We start from the raw sequence: 21,813 nt of genomic DNA, 5'->3' as shown, positions 1-21,813 counted from the left end.
AGGGTAGAAGGTGGATCTGGGTTTTCTTGACTTCAGAACCAGAGGTTCTCTTAAGTTTCCTCTTTAATTTTAAGTTTTAAGTTTCCTCTTAAATTTGGTGTGTTCTAGAGCAAGGCTTCTTAGACTTTTTCCACTTGTGACCCCTTTTTACCCAAGAGATTTTTATGTGACTCTGGATATGTAAGTGTATAAAAGATATACAAATCAAACATTTACTGATAATCATAATTTCATGACCCCCACTTTCAGCTACAAGATCCCATATGGGGTCACAATCCACAGTTTAAGAAGTTTGGTTCTGGAGGAGGTGACTTTAAGAGAAAGATTCAAAATCATTAATTCTCTAAGAAGAATCTATTCATAAAATGTTTTGGTTTTTTTTTCAGTGCTTTGGGGATTGGCAGTTGCCATACTTGATGTATTAAATCTAGATTGTTCTCCCAGGAAATTAAGAAAGCTAAGAGGGAAACACCATAACTAACTAACTAACTGTGATGCTGTTTTATGGGTGTTTAATTGATTCCTCAGGAGGAATCAGTTTATTTTCTAAGTAAGGAATTTGAATAGTCATTTCCATTTCTTTGGAGATTGATCATAAAGATAGTTTTTCCTTTTTAGCTTAGCATCCTCCTCAGAACATCCTAAGTAAGTGGTACTAACCAAGTTTCTTAGCATTATTACTTTTGTACTTAGTTACAGGAATGAGTAATGTGAATTATTAGTGCTCCTAGAAATTAGCTAGAAATGTTGCTTCTGTTTGTTGTCTTTTGAAAAGGAAGTTGAAATTCTTAGTTGTTTTTTTTTTTTTATTGCAGAGATTAAACATTGCATTGGCATGTGCAATAATCGTTTTTACATATACAACTCTAGGAAACGTCAGTTAATTCATTGTATTTAGAGTATGGATGTTTTTCAAATCCACCTCTCCAATGTTAGCTATTTGTAAGTGCGGGTGACTGGTTGTCCTTATATAATCTTATCTCCATGGATGAACAATTCCTGGAGTACACTAGATGGCAGCAGATAAAAGAAAATCAAGTTTCTGCTCTGGTCTCTGAACTTGGGGGAAGACTGGCCTCCTTTCATTTCAGCTTCTTTCTCTTCCTAGAGTGAACTTGGGGCTTATTCAAAGCTACTTGGCAGGAATGAGCCTGGGGTTGCATTCACCTCGGTGAAATCATGAAATCCTCGATGGCAGAATTGTACTGAGGTTGTAGTGGTCCCACTCATTTCTTGCCCATAGATCTGTAGATCCAATCATTCGCCAGATCTAGACTGGTCAGGACCAGGTAATGATGATTAACAATAAATTTGTCAGTGGGACAAGAGTCTCAGGGAGAGGGGGATGCACCAACTCCACTACATTTGGGGCTGGAGTTAGAGAAATGTTCTTACTGTTTATAGAATCATGGTTACAGTTACCTAGCAACTAAAGTGTCTTTAAAATGAACTTATTTTTAATTCAGCATGCATTACTAAGATTGTAATAAGCACATGGCACATATTTTGGTGGATCTGTGAACTCATCGATATGTGAGGACTGTAGCCCATCCATAGAATCTTATTCTGTATGACTGGTCCATAGTCTCCCTCCCATAATTTTTTCCCTGTGGGGCCACCCAATGTGCTGAGGGCCTCCGTATCTCTTAACATTTTGTGAACTCCAGTGGAGAACAAAGACCACCTATCATTTTTATCCCTGGTTCACTATATGGCTAGTCTGCCATTGGGATGAGAAGAGAAGGATTGAAATTGATGATCTCTGAGGTCCAATCCAACCCTATGTAACTCTCTGACCCTGTGACCTCTAAATGCTTTTTCTACCTTGCCTTTCACCTTTTCATAGAGTTTTATTAGAGGTTAATGATATGGTGGTGTGAATTATCCCCCTAAAGATGATCAGGCACTGCTGTGCACATGCAGTATCAATATAAAAATGCCATCCATCTGGAAATTTAGTCTTTCCCTTCAAATCATTTTTATGGTATATAGCCAGATGTTAGGGGTACTGAACTGCCTTTAACCTCTCTCCTTTGACCTATCCACTTTGAACGTCATCCAGGCCTTCATCCAGCACAAAAAGAATAGAATCTTAGTGATGAAGGTGAGAGAACTGGAAAGGAGATGTCAACAAACAGGAAAAAATGGGAGATGCTGACTAGGCTCAGCTCCCTCTGGCTCCCCTCCCCACAATCCTCTGCCCTGAAAGTTATCAGAAGATCCCAGGTGTCCAGCCAGAGGGACTTTGGATAAGGAAACATGCCCAGGGAAAGGATTTGCCCAAAATCACGAAGGATGTGGAATGTGGCTCCACATCTAATGCATGTGCCCTCCTCACCCCTCAGAAAATCAACAGTGTACAATTTAAAGTCCTACTGTAGTTTTTAATTTTTTTTTTCTTTTCTTTTTTCCCTTTTTTCTCTTTTGGAGAAATAAAGGCCTACTCAAAACCAAATCTGAAAACTTCTGACAAATTTTATTTTTTTATGAGATGAAAGTCTGAATGTCATGCATTTAAAAATGTAATATCTCTTCCAGAAAACACTAACATTAAGCTTTTTTTTTTTTTTTTTTTTTTACATACAGATTAATCCCAAGCTTGAAGTAGTGAATTTACAGACCTCTGACCCCCTTGTTGTGGATATTCTTTCATCTGAATCTCCAAATACAATGGTAAGTTTGCTGTGGAATGTGCATGAAAACCCTGATTTAAAAGAAGTAAATGAATTTCTATTTTATGAAGGAGAGTAACAGGTAGGACATGATTGCTCGCCTTTTAGAAGAGAGATTTTGTCTTAGGAAAGCTTGTTTTTAATTACCACAAGAGGGAGGCATATTAGCTAAATGTTGTTGCCAAAGCCCAATTCTGTTAACCTTGAAGCCCTAGTCCTGGGTCTCATCATTATCTATGAAGGAACCACTGAGGTGGCTGACCAGCAGCTGCCCCCTAACAGATGGCTTCCTTTGTGAGTCGCCTTCTCTCCAAGCTTCCAGCCTCATTCTTGGGCCCTCCTTCCTTCCAGGGCTACGCTCTATGTAACGCTGATAGGCCCCAAATCCAGCTGCATTTCCCTCCCTTGCTATTTAACTCAGAATACCAATACCCAGACCCAAAAGTTCCACTTCCTCCTCAATGGTGATTTATTTATTTGTTTTGTAAATCTTATGGCTTTTGGATCCATTTAATCCTCACGGGGCAAAACTAACCACTTAGACCACTGAGGCTCTTAAGTCTTTGCTAATGCAAAGCAAGCCTTGATTGCTGCGTGTCAGCTTTGATCAGATATCTATAAGGTAATGCCTTTTTAAAAAATATTAATTCTTCCACATTATTAGTTCGGGGTCAGCAACACAAGTATAGACATTGTCATATGAACAGTGACAGCTAGGTGACTCAATGGACAGGATGCCAAACCTGGAGTCACAAAAAGCCAAGCACAAATCTGGCTGCAGATATTAGATGCATGATCCTAGGTGAGTCACGTCACTTCTGTCTGTTTCCTCTACTGTAAAATGGAGACAATATTAGCATCTGCCTCACAGGATCAGATGAGATGGTACTTGTCAAGTGCCTAGCACAGTTCCCTGGCACATAATAGGTACTTAATAAATGTTTATTCCCTTCTCTGCCTTCCTGCAGCCACCATCTATCTACTCATTAAGACTGTTGTCAGATGGAAGGAATTTAGGATGAAACAGGTCCATTAGATCAAGTTGGGCTTATAAAGGGGTGGCACAAGGGAGCTTAGTTCCCATAGTACTTAAAGGGCTCCATTCGAAGTCCTTGACAGGAGCTAGCGGCCCAGCTGGATATTCCATTCCGTCTCCTTTATTTTATGCATCACCTAGACTAGAGAAATGATTCCCCGTGTCTAGAATCTCAGAATAACAAGGGTACTGAAGGGGGTCATGTGGTCTGGGCCCTCTCGGGTTTGATAAAGAGCATTATGATTTATCTTAAGTACTTCCCCTTCAACAACACTTTGACGAGGTAGTTTGGGCATTTGAAAGATGAGGAAATAGGAACTTATCCAGAGACACACAGAACATGCTAGAGCCAGTGCTCACAAGAGTGTTCATTTCTGGCAAGAATTACACTGTGAGCTCTTTGGGAACAGGGACTATCTTTTGCCTTTCTTTGAATCCCCAGCACTTAGCACAGTGCTTGGTACATAATAGGTGCATAACCAGTGTTTATTGAATGATTGAATTAGTAATTTATGATATTTAAAAAGAGGAGACATGTTATTAGCATCTCAGAGCAATTTTCTCCCTATTATTAATTCTAATAAGGCTTCTCTCCGCTATCCCTCATACAGCATTTTTTAGTGGCAGATGGATGCAGGGAGATCAGTCCCTTTCCCTCCATTAAAGTGGTCTTTAGACATAACAAATAAACAAACAAATGTAATATGCCCCTGGCCTCGAGGATGCACAAAGACAACCAAAGGTCCTTGAACTAAAAGCTGAGACGTGCTGCTTTGAGATGGGGCTTTTCAATAATCAAGTGTAATAGCAGCATAAAAAAATATAGCTGGACCAAATGGCCTAAGGGACAGAGGTCCTTTATTAACCATATAGGACAGAGATAGAGGTTTGCTGGTAGTAGTCAGGTAGCTGAATCTCTCAGAAGGGTGTAAGCTCCTTCTACGCCTGCCTTTTGTATGCTCTGTGCCTTTTGTATGAGAGAGACAGAGACTGAGAAAACATTGGAGAACATTGATTAATCACCTGGCTTTGTGCAAGCCCTGGATGCTAAGCACTGAGAATGCATATAAAAGAAAGTCAGACAGTCCCTGCTTCAAGAAGTGTAGATTCTTACCAGAGAAGACTGCACTGAGAGGAGGAGGGGGAGGAATCAGAGTCATTGGAGGAATCGGTATGGTGGTCTTCTAGTCTCCACAAGGAATCATCCACCAGAGCCAGGGGAGCTTGCAGTGGAGGCCTTAGTAGGCCCTTTAAAAATGCTTGCTGTATTGAAATGATCACTTAACTTAAGCTGGGTTGGGTAATAACAGATTTCTCTCTAGAAGATGTCATTAAAAAACATGCCCCCTATTGATAGAGCTTTTTATGACATCAAAATATTTTGTAGACATCATCTCCTCATATCCTCAGACCAACACTGTGAGGCAGGTAGCTTGAGAATCATGGTCCTTATTTTCAGAGAGGTTAAGTGTCTTGCTTAAAATTATATATGAAGTAAGCAACAGAATAGGGATTCCCATCTAGCCCTTTTCTTGCTCCTCATAGAACAGATCCAGATGGCCTAAATTATGCTTCCCGGGGCAAAGTTACAAATATGCTACCCAGTGAAAAACACTGAATATCCCTAGTGTATGCAGGGAGCAAAATAATTGGGAAGTTCTAAACAAGGCCCACCCACCACTGGGTCAAATTATTTGGTCAACATCAGGTCCAGAAAAACTATAAATTGGTTTTGGATTGAGCCTAGATCATACATTCTTAATTAAGACTTATATGGGTAAATTATGTACTGCAATCTTATAAATAGCTATTTGCCCTTAGGAAACGAGTAAAGAATGCTGATTTCGTTTATTTTACGATTTACTCTCTCCCTGGAGGTATGAAACCTCATTTAAAAATAATTTAGGTCCCTGTAAAGTTTCAGTATTTGTTTTCTAAGCTGCTTTACTTTAAACATTCAGCATGTGCACAAATTCTTTAAGTATTGGTTTGAAAAATTAAATGAAATTACTTGAAACTGGTAGACCATCCATTACTCTCTGTTAATCAGTACTTTTAAATTTATCTCTAATTTTTTTAAAGGGCAGCTTTCTCTTTCTCCCTTCCTCCAACAAGCCATTCTTTCCTCTCTTCCCCTCCCCCCAGCACTACCACTACCATCTATTGTAAAGGGAAGTTATTTATGCTTTGGCATTTTTTAGTGTTAAGTTTGCATGTGACTGTAACCTAATTATACAGGGAAATGTAGGAGGTCAAAAAGGGCAATGTTTATATGACTTTTTGTAGGGGAAAAGGTTTCCTGAGAAATATAGCTCATCAGAGTAGGATTTTAAAAAGGATTTACTGTCAGATCTTAATTGGTTAGACTTTTTTGAGGGATAAGATCATGTCTGTCTCTTCTTTGTTACAATGGTTTAGAAACAGTTTTCCTGAATTTCCTCTTTGATCACCTGATTTGATGTTATTTCCGGACTGGTCTTAGATTAAACTACAATTGACTGCAATTTTTCTCTCTCCTTAAGTATACCCATATGGTGTTTTTTTTTTTTTTTTAAAGAAAGTGGAAATAACAGTGCTTGGTATCTCTCTAGATCTGGGAGAAGAATAAAGTCAGCCACTTAAAGTGATTTACCTAAACCTTAGCTCAGACCATGTCACTGTCCTCTTCTGTAAACTCCAGTAACTCCCTTTTTGCCTCTGGGACAGAATAGAAAGCCCTTCCTAGCCTGGCTAGCCTCATCCTGCCTGTCAGGTCTGCCTTTGTATTTCCTTTCTTCCTACACTCCAGACTCTTGCCAAGCCACATCACGCTTCTTGCTGTTCTCACACACAACACTCCATCTATCTCCTCTGCCCTGACCCCAGCTGTCCCCCATGTCTGGAATGTACCTTATGTGTGTGTGTGTGTGTGTGTGTCTCTCTCTCTCTCTCTCTCTCTCTGCCCTTTTTTTTCTTTACAACTAAATTCTACAGCCATCCCCCATCTTTCCTGCTGTCTGGTGCCTTCCCTTCCTCCCATTGCTATTTTTTAAAAGTGATAATATAGGAATATATTGTTTATCTCCAGTAGAATATCAGCTCTTTGAGGGCAAGGACATTCTCATTTTCATCTTTGAATTCCTGGCATCTCACAAAGCACTTGGCTCATAGTATAAAGGATTTTCTGTTTGGTGAGAATTTGACTATAAGAACCTGGAAATGTTTAGTGTAAAGAAAAAGCTTAGGAGGAATTTGATTTGTTTTCCAGTCATTTTTCAGTCATATCTGACTCTTTATGACTCCGTATGAGGTTTTCTTGGCAAAGACACTGGACTAATTTGTCGTTTTTTCCTCCAGTTCATTTTACAGATGAGGAAACTGAGGCAAACAGGTTCAAATGTAGCTCCTATCTCTTACTAGCTGTGTAGGAAGAACACAAGCAAGTTGAGTGATCTCTTTGGATATCAGTTTCCTCTTCTGTCAGTTGAACACATTGGGCTGAAAAAAGCCTTGGTTTCCAACTCCAAATCTACGATCCTCTGAACCAGGATTGCCAAGATCAAAAAAAAAAAAAAATAACCCTGTAAAGTTGTCCTAGAACCCAGCTGCTGAGTCCTGTATGGCAGGGCCAGCCCAGCTGCTCAGATACCAGCTGGTTGGCCACAGTTCTCTCTGCAGCGGTCACTCCAAGATGCCCATCATCTGGCCTCTACCCAGAGGCGCCCCACCCACTTGGGTGATAATCCATCCCTGGGTAACTAAAAACACTTTCAAAAGAATGATTCTTTCAATTTCTTATATACTTATTTAATTTTTAAAATTTTAGATAATTAATTTTTCATTCTAACCTTAGCAAGACAGGGTACTTTGTCATTATTCATTAAGTATGTGATAATTTCTGAATCAAAAGAGAACATCCTTTTGCTCTGCCACTTTGACCTGTTCTTGCAGGACTCATATCAAAACTGTTCTGTATGCATTAAAACTTTGTTCTTTAGATGATCTTAAAATTGCAAGTGCAATTCATTCAGTCTGTAACAAAGTCCAAAAATCAACCTATGATCACATTGAATTTTAATAATCTATATTTTAAAAATTATATAATTAACCTTTTAAATGAATTTTTGGGGGTTCATGCTTCTGAAGTTATCAAAGCTTACACTGCATTAAGATTTCTGGGACCTTCAGTAATCTGTCCTGGCCAATATATACTGAGTCAGTAATCGCCATCATTCTGGACTTGGTGATTCTATTATTAATATAAATAATAATGATGAAATTTCAGGTTCAGACAAAAGAAACAACACATTAGCTTTTTGCCTAGCATGTCCCAGGTTGCTTCATTAGATTATAAGTCTGTGAGGGCAGGGTCTGTCTTTTGCCTCTTTTTATATTCCCAGCACTTAGCACAGTGTCTGGCACATAGTGGATTCTTAATAAGTGTTTATTGACTGATTGATTGTTGCTTGGGAAACAAGACAAGCATGACACATGGGGGATTAGTCAGAAGATACTAAGAGAGTACCTAACTTTTCTTGATGAACTCGGGTCACCTGAGCAAGATGAACTTCTTGGTTGAGGAGTAGAAGAACTGGTGAGTGTGATTTCTAAGGGATGTTTGAAAGAACAAAGAACTGAGAGAGGTTTTAAAGGCTTGGAGAAGGACACACACCCATCCTGATTCTCAGAACAGTAAGAGAACCATCTGCAAATGTTGATCCAATGGGCTGGCTTTGGATTCCTGAGAAAATTCTAAAATAGATACTTAAAGAGATGGTTAATAACATCTAGAAAAGAAAGCTATGATTCCAAAGATCTAGCAGAGCAGGCCGGATTGAACTTCTTTCCTTTTTTCTTTTTTCCTTTCTTTTTTTTTTCTTTGACAAAGTTATTAGATGAATGTATCCAACTAGATTTCAGCAAAACATTTCATGAAATGTCTCACACCATTTTTGTGGAAAAGATGGAGAAATGTAGACTGGAGGGTAACACAGTTAGATGAATTTGAGGCTAGTTGAATGGTTGGATATCAGAAAGTCCTTACCAGGTCCTTGTCAGTTGACATTGTCAAGGTCTCTAGAGGAGTGCCTTAGTGATCTGTGCTAGGCCTGTGCTGCGTAACACTTTTTTTTTTTTAGTCAGTGATTCACATACAGGCACAGATGTTCCTGAAGCCAGGATGGGTAATTGGCAAACTATGAGACAGGATCTGCAAAGTTCTAGAGCATGAGTGTGATTAGAAGCAGATGGAATTGAGAAGAAATATCAGCTCTTACTCTGAAGTTCAGATAGTTCCATGGGAAAGGTGTCTCACTTGTTCTTTTTGATTCCAGAAGGCAGAACCAGGACAATGGGTGGATATTGCAAAGAGGTAAATATAGGATTGTTTGAGGAAGAAATTCCTTAATAGGAGGGAGTCTTCTTGAGTATAGGTGGGACCGAGTGCCTGCTGAGGTCCCTTCCACTTCAGATCTGCACTTCTCATTGGAACAGGCTTCATTTTTGAATTTCACCAGAAGCTGCTCATTGCCAAGTAGCCATATCTTTCCCATCCTACTCTTGTCCAGTTAGCTTTTTTTAAAATTTAAGTTAAGGTTAGAATGTAAAAAAAAAATTACTTTTAAATTTCATCTTTTAAATTCAGCCCATTATTCCCACCTGTTAGGATTGTTCTGCTCCTAATTCCATTATCTCATCTCTTTATGATCCATCCTACCTCATTTTTTGACATCTGCAAATTATATAAGCATGCCGTCTATGCCCTAATGCAAGTCATTGACAAAAATATTAAACTGGACCAGGCCCTTAACCTTAGTTAGTAGGGTAATAAAGAATGTAGACACAAAAAAGAAGCTAATTACTCAATTGATTATGATTTTGTAAAATCACATTTTACAAAATTACTCTTTTAAGATTAAGAATATGAGATAAACCAGTCATCCTGGATTGAAAATGCATTCTTTCCCAAATTCCTGAATATCTATCCTGATAATATACCTAAGGAATGAAGTATTGATGACTAGCACTCATTTAAAGTTCAGCTTCATGTACTTAAAATATTCTAGTGTTCATTTATTTACTCCCATAGTTGCAAAGTCATATAATCAAAGCTAAGCCAAGACATTTGACATACCACTAACATAGTTTGTGTAATACGTGGCATCTTTCATTAAAACAAAACTATTGAGGTAAATTTTGGTTTGATTAATGCCACTGTTACAGCTTAAATACAAAATTATTTTCTTTTTTATGTTGAATATTAACATGATTTTAAAATCCTCAGGAGTCATAAATGATGCAACTTATTAATTTTCCCTTGAAGGCCAAATATATTGCTAAATCTTTATTTATTAAAAACTTTCCCAGTATTTGTCTTATTACTTAGCAAAATTAAACTCATGATTTTTATAACAGTGGAGGAGAATTTTATATGTTGAAACTTTGAGTACTCTTTTCAGAAAACTTATTATATACCTGAGCTTTCAAAGCTTTTTCTGCTCACAATTTTCCCCCCAGATCTCCAAATGCATATAAAATAGATATACAGATCAAACATTTACTGATAGTAAATCATTTCATGACCCCCACTTTCAGTTACATGACCCCAAATGGAGTCACAACCCACAGTTTAAGAAGTTTTGTTGCATACTATGCAACACTGCCTCTATGCATATATTTTATAACAAGTAAAAATGGCTATTTCAGGGCAAATGATTGTGTTAAACAAGCTAGGTGTTTTAAGTTTTAACTTTAAATCTTGGGTCTCAAATTAGTCAATCATTGATCAGATACTTGAAGGCCTACTAATATGTCCTAAGTGTCTTCAAGGAGTTTTGTTTGAAATAAATTGTGAAATTTAATAATATATGAGAAAAGGCAAAGCAGTGACCTTTTAGCCAGTAATTGCCAAATGAATGGTACAACCCATAAGTGCTGTGGGTTGAGAGAAGGGGGGAAAAAATCTCTATCCCATAGTAGATTAAATTGTTTTTTGTCCTTTGTTCTTGAAGAGGACCTTATAACATCAGGGAGTTGATACCATGACATGCAAGTGAATTGGATTGAAGTGAGGGAAGGCTGTGCAAGCTCACCAGAGCCATCTAAGTCCAGTGGCAAGATATAGATCAAAACAACTGGATTTGATTTTGGATGAATTCCTGGAGGAAAGGATTTGAACTGGTCTAGAATGAATAAGGGCCTGGGTAAAAGAACCAAAGGAAGGAGAATATGGGGAAAGTTTCAGGGAGAAGTCCTTGCCCATAATATTTCTTCATTGATAAATGCTGGAGACAAGCCACCATAGAAATAAAAATATTAACAAACTAGATTGCACCAGGGCCTGATCTCTTTCCTAAGCTAAGTTCATACCTAGTCTGTCCAGACCTACAAGGAAACCAGGGAACATGTGCTTGGAAGCAATTTTTTGGGAGCCCTTTCTATCATTCTCTAACAGGAGGGTTGGGTGTAGTGCTGTTTGGTTCATTTTCTGTAGCTGGATTCATTTTTTTTCTGGCCAACATACTATTTAAATCATGGCTGCAAGCAGCATTTGGCTCAGTGGGGAATCTCAAAGAAGATAGAGAATTTGTTCTCTTCTTTGAGAGTGCAAAAGATGTTATAGATATACTCCAGGATTCAAAAATTCATTGCTTTCCCCCCGTAATTGGAAAAGCCATTTAAAACCATTCTCTTCACTGTTGACTATGGTTTAGGTTTTCAGCTATCAAGAACATGCCGATGGTTTCAAGGTTTGTCTTTTCCCCATTATTGGAAAGGGAAGATTCCTTGCTTCTGGGGAGGTTTTCTGAGGCTGTGCACTAGCCGAAAAATATTGATTTATTGACAAAATAGATATGTAGACAAAGCAAACTTACAAATACAAAGAGAATATTTCAGTGGCTATTGTGGCTGTTGTGGCAACAGGATATCCTGGTTACTAGACAACATTGCATAACTAGTCCTGAGCTATTCCAGTTCTCGACTGCTTATGTAAGCAGAGATTTGGAAAGACTTACTTGAAAGAACATAGTGTATACAAACTTAAATGTCCCAAAATTAAAATTTATAACCTTGAAAATAAAAATAAAATGGTATTTATTGTCCCCAAATGCTCTCAGCTTCCTTTTCTCATGCATTAAAGTCAATGAGAACTATTGTTCACACCCCCAGCAATTTTCATAGGATTGTGAGGTTTAAATTTAAAATTTTAAATACAAAAAAACGATTCAGAAGTCAGGTTCTATGGTGATACATTTTTTGTTTAAATTGCCATAAATAGAATGAGATACTAAAAGTCACCTGTTGGTTTATCATTTATGTGACAAATGAACACAGTGGGAAGGTACCAAAGTCAGAGTTTCAGGATCTGAGTTCAGATTCCTGCTCTACCTTTCTCCACCTGTGTGATTATCTCTTTAGGGTAGAACCCTAGAACCTCAGTGGCCCCTTCTATCTCTGCATCTTTGATCTATGAAGTATAATAACAAGGCTATATCTTGATATTACTTCAGAGCCCACTTTACCATCTTTATGGTTATTTTGCTATCTTATGTATATTATTTTTACATTATTTTATTGTTACTTTTCAATATCTGCTAAACAGAGTGTACAGTTTTCTCTTCACCACCACCCTGTCAAGTCTTTAAGAGGAATTAACACTGAATATAGGAGCAATAGAGCTGGAACAAGTCTCAGACATGATATGGCCCCTGCTCCTTCATTTTATGGCCAAAGCCATTGTGGTCCTGGTCATAAGATCAAGAGTGAGACTGGAAAGGCAACTTAGATCATTTAAGCCAAGGCTTCTTAAACTTTTTCCACTCCCAACCCTGGGAAATTTCTATACAAGCCCAGATGTATAGGTATATAAAATAGGTATACAAATAAAATATTTCCTGATAGTAAATTATTTTTTAAAATTTTACTTTAAAACAATTCTTTGGTATACATAAAATTTTACCACTTATTAAAGATGAAAACACATTTGCAAACTAATGAGATGGATGTACTTGTTTGTTTTTACAAAAAGAATTAAATCTTGGCAAAATATTTAATAACTTTTTCTGTTGCTAGATTAAGTGAATGACCAGTGGTCACATAATTTGTTACTGACAGAACTGGGATTGGAGCCCGTGACTGCTTTTTGCCCAATATCTTTCTACTACCTCATGATTCTTATGATGGAATAAAATCAACTAGTTTCAGTATTAAATCAGCTGAAACAAAATGGACTATCAGAATGAAATCAGGATTATTCATATCAGTTTTAAATAGTGGTTTTTTGTTTCTCATTTCTGAAGTGGTTTAAATTTTTTAAATTTTAATTAAATTTTTTTTAAATCAATAAGCTTTTTTTTTTTTTAATGGCTTACAATTCAAGCTTTATTGATGCTTTTTTGTTTTTACATCATGGTGAGATAAGAACTCACCCTTGCCCCAAAATGAGAAAAGTTTTAAGTGAGGCCTACTGCCAAAGTGACCTTGTGTGACATTCATTCAGCATCTGTAATGTCCTACCTCTCAACCAAAAGGAGGAAAGTGCATTTCATCATCTGTTTTCTAGACAGAACAAAAATTTGTCATTACAGTTTCTAGGGATTTTGGTTTTCTTTTCAAAGTCTTTTTGCATTATTGTAGCCATTGTATATATTTTCCTGGTTTCCTTACTTCGTTCTGCATCAGTTCATATAAGTCTAACCATAGCTCTCTGAGTTCTTATATTCCTTGTTTCTATAACATGTTGCATTTTTATTCATAAATCATTCCCTAATCAATGGGCATCTGTTTTGTAGTAGACAGAATTAGGATTTATAATTAGAAGTCCTGAGTTTGAATCCAGTCTCAGAGACGTACTAGCTATGTGATGTTAAGCATGTCATTTAACTGCTGTTTGCCTCAATTTCCTCATCTGTAAAATGAGCTATTTTGGTTTCTCAATTGTGTCCAACTTTTCATGACCCCATTTGGAATTTTTTTGGCAAAGAAATTGGAGTAGTATGTCATTTCCTTCTCTAGCTCATTTTACAGATGAGGAAACTAAAACTAAAAGCTGTTAAATGTGTGTCATATATACTTGTGTGTGCACGCACACACATATGCACACATGTTATAAAAGCTTTTTTATAAGAACTTTCTGGAGAAGAGAGGGATCTATTCAGAAATGAAGATTATATAAATATAAGAAACATCAATAATTTCTAAAATGCATTTTAATTTTTCCCAAACCTCTAGAAACATCTTCCTCCTCTATCTCCAAGTTGAATTTTTGTATGCGAGCAACCTGAACTGTTTTGAGATTCAAAAACAAAAATTAATGAAAATTGAACTTCTGAAGTACTATATATATGAGAAACAGGGATTTACGACAGACATTTCAGGAGAAAATTGTACCTTGCAATTTAAGGGAGAGATTTGCTGTTTGGATTTTAAGATAAAAATCTGGAAATGAAGAAAATTTAAGAGGGGAGCCAACTGTGAACCTAATGACACCTTAAAATGACCAAATCTTCAAGGTCAAAGAGCAGCCCAACCCACACTTGAGCAGGCATTCCCCCCAAACCAGAGGTATTTAACTTTTCTTATATGGTGGACCCCTTTGGCCACTAGTGAAACTGCCTTCTCAGAGTAACATTTTTACATGTATTAAATATATAGGATTTCAAAGGAAACCAATTTATACTGAAGTACAATTATCTGCATGCTCAAAAAAACAAACAAACAAACAAAAAACAAATCCAGCTTCATGATTTTCCCAAGCCTCTACCTGAAGAATTCTAGTGATAAGAGAGAGTTCACTGTCTTCCCCAAGACACTCTGAAATAGCTTTGATTATTAGGAAGTTTTTCCTTAATATCTTTGATATTTACTTTACCTGTGCATAATTCAGTATGATGAAAATTTCCCCAAAAGAGATGGTATATTTTAAAGCAATAGTGTAATATTTATTATAAATAAAAATTTGAAAATTAAATATTTATTACGTACTTATTTAGTAAGCATTAGGCTAGGTCCTTAGGATCCAAATGTACAAATTAAAGTTACAACAATTTTCAGTTATAAAAATCAAGATTATAACAATGGTCCAGGCACCTTCTGTTTATGTATCCTGAGATATTTTGTTTGCATTCACTTGGTTGAGTGGGGAAAAAAAGACAATTTTTACCAGAAACTTTGCTAATTCATTAACTGGCATTTTATAGAACAATTTTACTCATTCGTACTTAAGGCACTGAAAGTATCTTATTTGTTTGAAGTTGCCAACAGAAGTGACTTAGGATCTATACTTTTTTCAGATGTATGGTTTTCCAAAGAAATCAGTGTTCACAAAGGAAATGTTTAAAAACCTGTTCTTTGTGGGCCAAATTAAGTAATTCCTTTTTAGTGTTTCCTTTAGAAAATTAGCACATTTCTGGGAATTGGGGGCGTAAACGTTCCAGGTATCACTGCTGCCTCCCAACTTCCTGAGATACTGTACTCTCAAACTGTGTGACCTCGTGCCTGTAGGAGTAATGTTGTCCCAGGGCTGGGAAGCCAAGCCATATCCCCCGTTCTCACAGCTGATACTGAGGCATGCAGAAAATGCCCAACAGCTATCAGCCCACACATCCAGTAACAACTGGTTCCTTCCTCTTCCTGTGGAAGAGCAACATCCTCTGAGATGAGAAGAAATGTACCCTGTGGAATGCAGGAGCAGCCGTGAGCTTTCACACAGGAAATTACTACTGTAGCTCTCACAGAAAACGGCTTCTGTCACTTGGACTGTCAGCCCATCACGAGCTTCCTGCTGACCCAGAAGATGGTTTACTACTGATCTAAATGCCATTCAAGGGTCTCTTAGGGTTTTGTGGCAAGCCTTGAACTTAGCTTCTGTAGATATATAACTACCTGGTTTTGAATTTTTCAATGAAGCCAGTTGGGCTTTTAAATCTCATTTTCTGACACTTAATATTTATACTTGGTAGCAGTGGTGAGCAAGTCTGCATTTTTAAATACTCTGATTTTGAAGGCAGCCCGTTGAGTTTCAGGCACTTAGGTCATATGAAATGCAGAGGGCACGTTTTAGAAGTTATTTCAAAAAAAAAAAGTGACATGGTGTTGGTGAAACTGGCTGTTAAGGCTGAAATCTTGTCCTTCCTTGGCGCCTAACGTCCTTGAATTTATGGTGCTATTACTTTCAAAATGGTCTGGTTGTTCTTCCATATGCTGCAACCATATTGGCTGTTGCATAAATGAAAGTTTTCTTCCTCCAAAAAAAAATCTTCTAAAATCTCCAAATTTAAATTCCTATTGAAGGAACAGTTGTCTGATTTGAACTTTTATTCTTCCTGCCCCTAGCCTGAATTTTTGCTTTGGATTGAGATAGTCTGTCTATATACAAGTGGTATGTCTGGTTGGGTTCCCAATTGTTGTCAAACTCCAACAAGTTTGTTGAATTGTCCTCCCCTCCCCAACAAAAACCTTTCAATTTTCATATTTCAGTGATCACATCCAGTGGCTTTTTTCTCGTGCCTGATCCTCCCTCTTCAGTATTGACATTGCTGATTCTACCTCATCCCTCTTTCTTGATAACTCTCACCTCCATGGGTTTCTACATTTCCCTCTCCCAGTTCCCTTAGTCTTTACCAAAAATTCTCAAGTTTCTCCTGATGGTGCTTTTTCCTCCTCCTATCTCCCAAATACCAAGATTCTACTCTTAGTTCTCTTTCTTCTTTCTACTCTTGGCATGTGTATCTGTTTCCATGACTTGTGGTCACCCCACTTTTTTCCCTTGGACTCCAGTTCCATATTTCCAGCTGCCTTCTGAACATCTTCACCTGAATAGCCTGTCATTACCTCAAATTTTACATGACTAAAATGGAATTAGTCAACTTCCCCCAACAAAACCTGTTCTCCTTAAAAACCTCACTATTTCTTCTGTATGGCACCACCACCCTCCCCGTCACTCAGGCTAGAAACCTGAGTCACCTTTGGGGCTTTCTGCTTCCTCACTCCCCATATTCAATCAGTTCCAAGACCTTTTCTTCCTTGATAATATCTCACATATACTTCCTCTCTGCTTACACTACCCTCATTATCTCTTGCCTACACTGTTATAATAAGCCCTCTTTCCCTCACCTAAATAATGAAATAATCTTCCTTATCTTAGCCCCCTACTCAATAAACCATGATGGTTTCCTCTTACATCTAGGATCTTATATAAGCTCTGATTGACAAGCTAGATTCTATCTACCTTTCTAGCTTCCTTTAATAAATTTTTTTCAATGAATTAGAAATCTATTTTCTTCTCCTTTTACCTCAAACCTCTCTCCCTCCCCAATGACCACTGTGGAAAAAAAAAGAAAAACCAAACCCTTGTAACAGATATACCTATTCAAGCAAAATAAATTCCCAATTTAAGCCACCTCCAAAATATCTAAGTCTCATTCTATACCCTGAGTTGTCCTTCTTATACTTTACTTCCGTCTGTAAATTCTGTTGCTTTTCTTTGCTTCTTCACCATCTTGCATCCCCCAGGCCAGGAATGTACTCACTTCTCCTTTCTCTCTCTGAATCCCTTGTTTTCTTCAAGGATCTCTTTAGATAAGTGCCACCTTATAGAAGAATCTTTCTTGGTGTCCCCATTGGATTCTCTGAGCCCTCCTCCCTAAAACAATTTTGCATATATTTTGCATATATTCCAAATGCATAGATTTCCATGTTATTTCCTGATAAATTCCTTGAAGTTTGGGTAATTTTTTTTTTTACTTTTGTTTTTGTAACCCAGAAATTACCATAGCTCCTCCTATATGGTAAGTGCTTAATTTTTCTTTTTTTGTTTGTTTGATTGTTTGATTGACATGGCATGGTTCCCCATTGTGTGGCAAATAAAATCCAGATGTGACTGGCCTTTCCTGTCTTTTTTTTTTCTATATTCTTCCTTGTTCTTTACTTTCCAATCAAATTGAATTATCAGTGTTGCCCAAATCTTGTCCTTCCCTTTCCACCTATGTGAATTCATGTAGACTCTACTTCCTTCCCAGGTTCAGCTGGTTAAGCCCTTTTTTTTCTTTGGAGACCAAGATGTGTTTTTCTCTTCTCCATAAAGTTTTCCCTGATCCTCACAACTTAAAGTAATCTCCCCCCACCCCTTCAGATTCCCTAACAGCATTTTATCTGGATCTTTCTTTTGCTCTCATCACATCCTCATTCGAATCATCCTTATTTGGCCATGTGCCTTAAACTGCCTGAGTCCTTTAAGAGCAAAGAGTAGTGAATATATGCTTATTTCAGTGAATTGAATTGCAAGGAAGGTTGCTGTAATCTGGTCAGCCTTATTTAGCATTGGCTATTGGTTTGGGAGTTTGTTTGGGGCTTCCCCTCCCCCTCCATCAATGAAGTAGAATAATCCAAAAGGTTTGGCCCAGATCTCTGATATTAAAAGGGTAAAATGTGTACCAAGGACTTAGCATTGCGGAACAGGAACTCGGAAGTGAGCCCTGTAGCCAGAGCGTGTAAATAACTGTCTGCGGAGCCATCTTCTGGGTTTCACACCTGTTCCCAAGGAATAAGTCCTCATTCCGTGACTGGTAGCCATTTGTCAGCAAAAACCCTTCTGCCTAATGCAGCAAAGGCATGTCAAAGCTAATTGAGTCTAAGATATTCCACTCTCTGATTGCTTCCTCTCCAGAAGGTTTGTCATATGGAGGGCTCTTCATGTTTCTGTCAAGCTCAATTGTGTGGATTTTGCTTCCTGGCATGAATCAATCTATCATTTAAAACTATCCTTTTAAATCTGTTGCAGAATATAAAGTAACCTTATCAACAAGTATTTATGATTGATTAATAGCAGTACCCTCCTTAGTTTATTGGGATGGGAGAAGGATCTAAAGGGAGGCTTGTTTTTTCTTCCAGAATATAGACTCCAATGCACCCTGAAATAAGAAAGGATCAAAGGCTTCATAAGATGTCATTAGGGGCGACCTGCCTTGGTTGTTGTTCAGTATTTGTTTTTCAGTCTCCAACTCTTCATGATCCCATTTGAGGTTTTCTTGGCAAAGATGTAAGAGTGCCTTGCCATTTCCTTCTTCAGTTCATTGTACAGATGAGGAAACTGAGGCAAACAAGGTTAAGTGTCTTGGACAGGATTGCACAGATTGCATATGTCAAGGACAGATTTGAATACAGAAAGATGAGTTCCTGACTCCAGGTCTGGCGCCATATCTGCTGTGCTACCTCCTTTGGAACAATGCAGATTCAATATAAGATACACCCTCAATTTGGTTGCACTGTTAGTCCTATTTTACCATTGACATTCCTAGTGATATTGAGGATCCATTCCCAAAGAAAGCAGTTAAAAGTGTATGGGGGGAAATGGCCATGGGCAGCTTCATGGGACATTCCTTATTGCTAGTGACTTTGTAGCCATTTTACTACTTGGAGTCCTTTTTCCCAAGCCTAGGCTATTTCCTCTGGTGAAACCCCTCTAACTGTCATTTCCCATGTAGGAATAGCAACCACCCGTGGGAATATACTGAATCTATACTTAAACTCTTCAAGATCAGTTCATTTCCTTCTTTTGGACATAGAGATGACCTGCAAATACTAGTTCTTTCTTACACTATTAATAGAACTAAGTTGTAATACTACTACCCAACTATGTTAGCCTAAACTGGAAAGGCTGGAAGCTGTAGGTTTCAGGTCCAGTAGAACACTTCAGTGTCCAACTTTCTAATCATTTCTGATGTTTGAAAAGGTGCTGAGTGTGTATCCCTCAACAAGCAATCAGACAAGCATCATGCTCAGCAAAATTATAGATTTAAAGGTTTGCGTGTTCAGAGAGAACCTAGTCTGAGTGAGAGTTTTGGAATTCTTAATAGCCATCTTAATATGGGAACCACTGTGTCCATAAAGAAAAACCAAAACGTACGTTAGGGAGCTGACTAAACGTGTAAAGAGCTTAGCAAAGGAATAGGATGTCCACTTTAAAACATTCTGTAGTTTCTTTGTTCTATTTCAGTTCACAGTGAAAATGTGTTTCATTGAGAAAAAAAGATTGCTAATTTTAGATTTTTAGATATTTGTAAATTGTTAAGAGAATGTAAAAAGAAAAAGGTTTTTTCCTTTAAAAAAAATAACTTTATAATAATAACAGCCTCCCACCACCAAAAAAAAAAAAAAAAAAAAAAAAAAAGAAAGAAAAGAAAAGAAAAGAAAACCCACAAGCGCTTATTAAATACCTACTGTATGCCAGGCATTATGCTCTGTGCTAGAGATAGTGACAAAGATGAAACAATTCCTGCCTTCAAGAAACTTATATCTGACTGGGGGACAGAGTATTGGGGGAGTCTGGTAATCAGTGAAATAATGGGGGGAAATTCCTAGCAAATAAATCTGCTTAGAAAAGAATAAATGGCCAACAACAATAATGATAACTAACAATAATATAACCCTTGAAGATTTACAAAGAACTTTACAAAAATAACTAAATGGTGGCATCGTGCACAAAGCACTGGACCCGGAATCAAGAAGACTTATCTTCCTGAGCTCAAATCCAGTCTCAGACATTTCCTAGCTGTGTGACCCTGGGCAAGTCACTTAATCCTGTTTGCCACTTGTTTCTTCACTTATAAAATGAGCTGGAGAAGGAAATGGCAGGCCATTCCACTATCTTTGCCAAGAAAACCCCAAATTGGTTCACAAGGAATCAAACACAACTGAAAACATCTGAACTCCATAGCCCCGCGGATAAAATACTGGGCCTGGAATCAGTGAGGCCTGAGTTCAAATTTGACCTCAGACACTAGCTTTGTGACTCCTGAGCAAATCCCTTTAACCATTCTGTCTCACTTTTCTCATCGTAAAATAGGGCTCATACCAATAACACATCTCTGCATCTCAGGGTGGTTTGGGGAACCAAATGAGATAATATTCATAAAGTGTTTTACATGCCAGCTATCATCATGTGATATACCTTGTGCTATCTTAATGCACTAGAATAGGGAACATAAAGAGAAAAGCAAATCAAACATCATTTTCTGTGAATTAATTTGAAACTAAACAAGACTCACAGCTGTAAAATATTTTATCGCTAGCATTTTAGTCAGGTTTGAAATTGTGTTTACTTCTGCTATTAAGTGTCATGAATACTTTTATGTCCATGTTGGCTGGATTAATGATGGCTCTAAGATTTAAACATCTGTCAATCAGGGATCTGGGGATATTTCCCTTTCCTCCTGTTATTCCACCCTCCCCATCCTGTGTCTGGCCACCAATTTTTTTCTGTAAAGCTTTAGCATCTTGCAATGGTGTTTAGGTCAATTCAATAGGTCATTGAAGACAGCTGTGTTGGAAATGTTGGAATTGTCTCTTTGTAGATTAGGAGTTTGGGGCCTGAATATTTCTGCTACTCTCTTTATCACATGTTGATGTTTTCCTCCCATTTAGAACTGATATAAATGTGCCAGTTTATCTTCCTAGTATTTATATCCTGAAAGTACAAGATAAAATTTAGACTTTTTGTGTGTGTAGAAATCTAGGAAAAGATTCCTAACTGGAAGATTTCAGGTGTATACCCAAAGTCAATCAATCAGTGAATATTTATTAAGCACCTATTATGTACCATTCTCTTCCCTTATAGTGGATATCACTCCACAGTTTTTCTTGTTTTCATTTCCTCTAGGAATCTGAAGGGATGTGATGTCCTCGTAGAGCTGGCATTAGAATTAGAACAGTCTAAATGGGGAAATGATCATCCTGCCCATGGCTCCAGGTAGCAGGGGAGGGAAATAGCCTAGCATGGTGGCTGAGGGTCAATCAGACTCCTTATTCAAGAACCAAATAATGACAAAGGAAGTAATATGGTCTCTGCAGGCAAGCCAGAGAGAGACAGTATGAGTTTCATGCCGATGGTCGAGAAAGTTACAGAGATGGGTGTATGAGAAAGCACCTATTAATTGTTTACGATGTGCCAAGGATTGGGCTAAGTGCTAGGTTACAGCCACAAATTGGAAGACGTCTCCTATATAATACATGAAAGTGGTCAGGGAGGAGGGTACTGTGGTCTAGTCACAAGTAGAGCCCTGGAAGAGGAGAAGAGGGGGAATAAATTGGTATAATACCCTTTCTAGGATCAGCCCTGGAATTGGTATA

The 21,813-nt window shown here is 37.7% G+C and overlaps 1 protein-coding gene across 4 annotated transcripts in view; it reads left to right on the top strand.

Annotated features, from left to right (window-relative positions):
• POC1B (POC1 centriolar protein B) overlaps window positions 1-21,813 on the top strand; it is a 97,728-nt gene that overhangs the window by 55,379 nt on the left and 20,536 nt on the right. For all 4 annotated transcript variants that reach the window (XM_074271110.1, XM_074271113.1, XM_074271112.1 and 1 more), the window contains exon 10: window positions 2,587-2,673. In XM_074271110.1, coding sequence (XP_074127211.1) covers window positions 2,587-2,673 — 87 coding nt within the window. The remainder of the gene's footprint in view (window positions 1-2,586; window positions 2,674-21,813) is intronic.

This window comes from Sminthopsis crassicaudata, chromosome 5 (genome assembly GCF_048593235.1).
Source record: "Sminthopsis crassicaudata isolate SCR6 chromosome 5, ASM4859323v1, whole genome shotgun sequence".
Lineage (NCBI taxonomy): Eukaryota > Metazoa > Chordata > Mammalia > Dasyuromorphia > Dasyuridae > Sminthopsis > Sminthopsis crassicaudata.
Note: the sequence above shows the minus strand (reverse complement) of the source record. Positions and strands in the feature narration are given on the sequence as shown.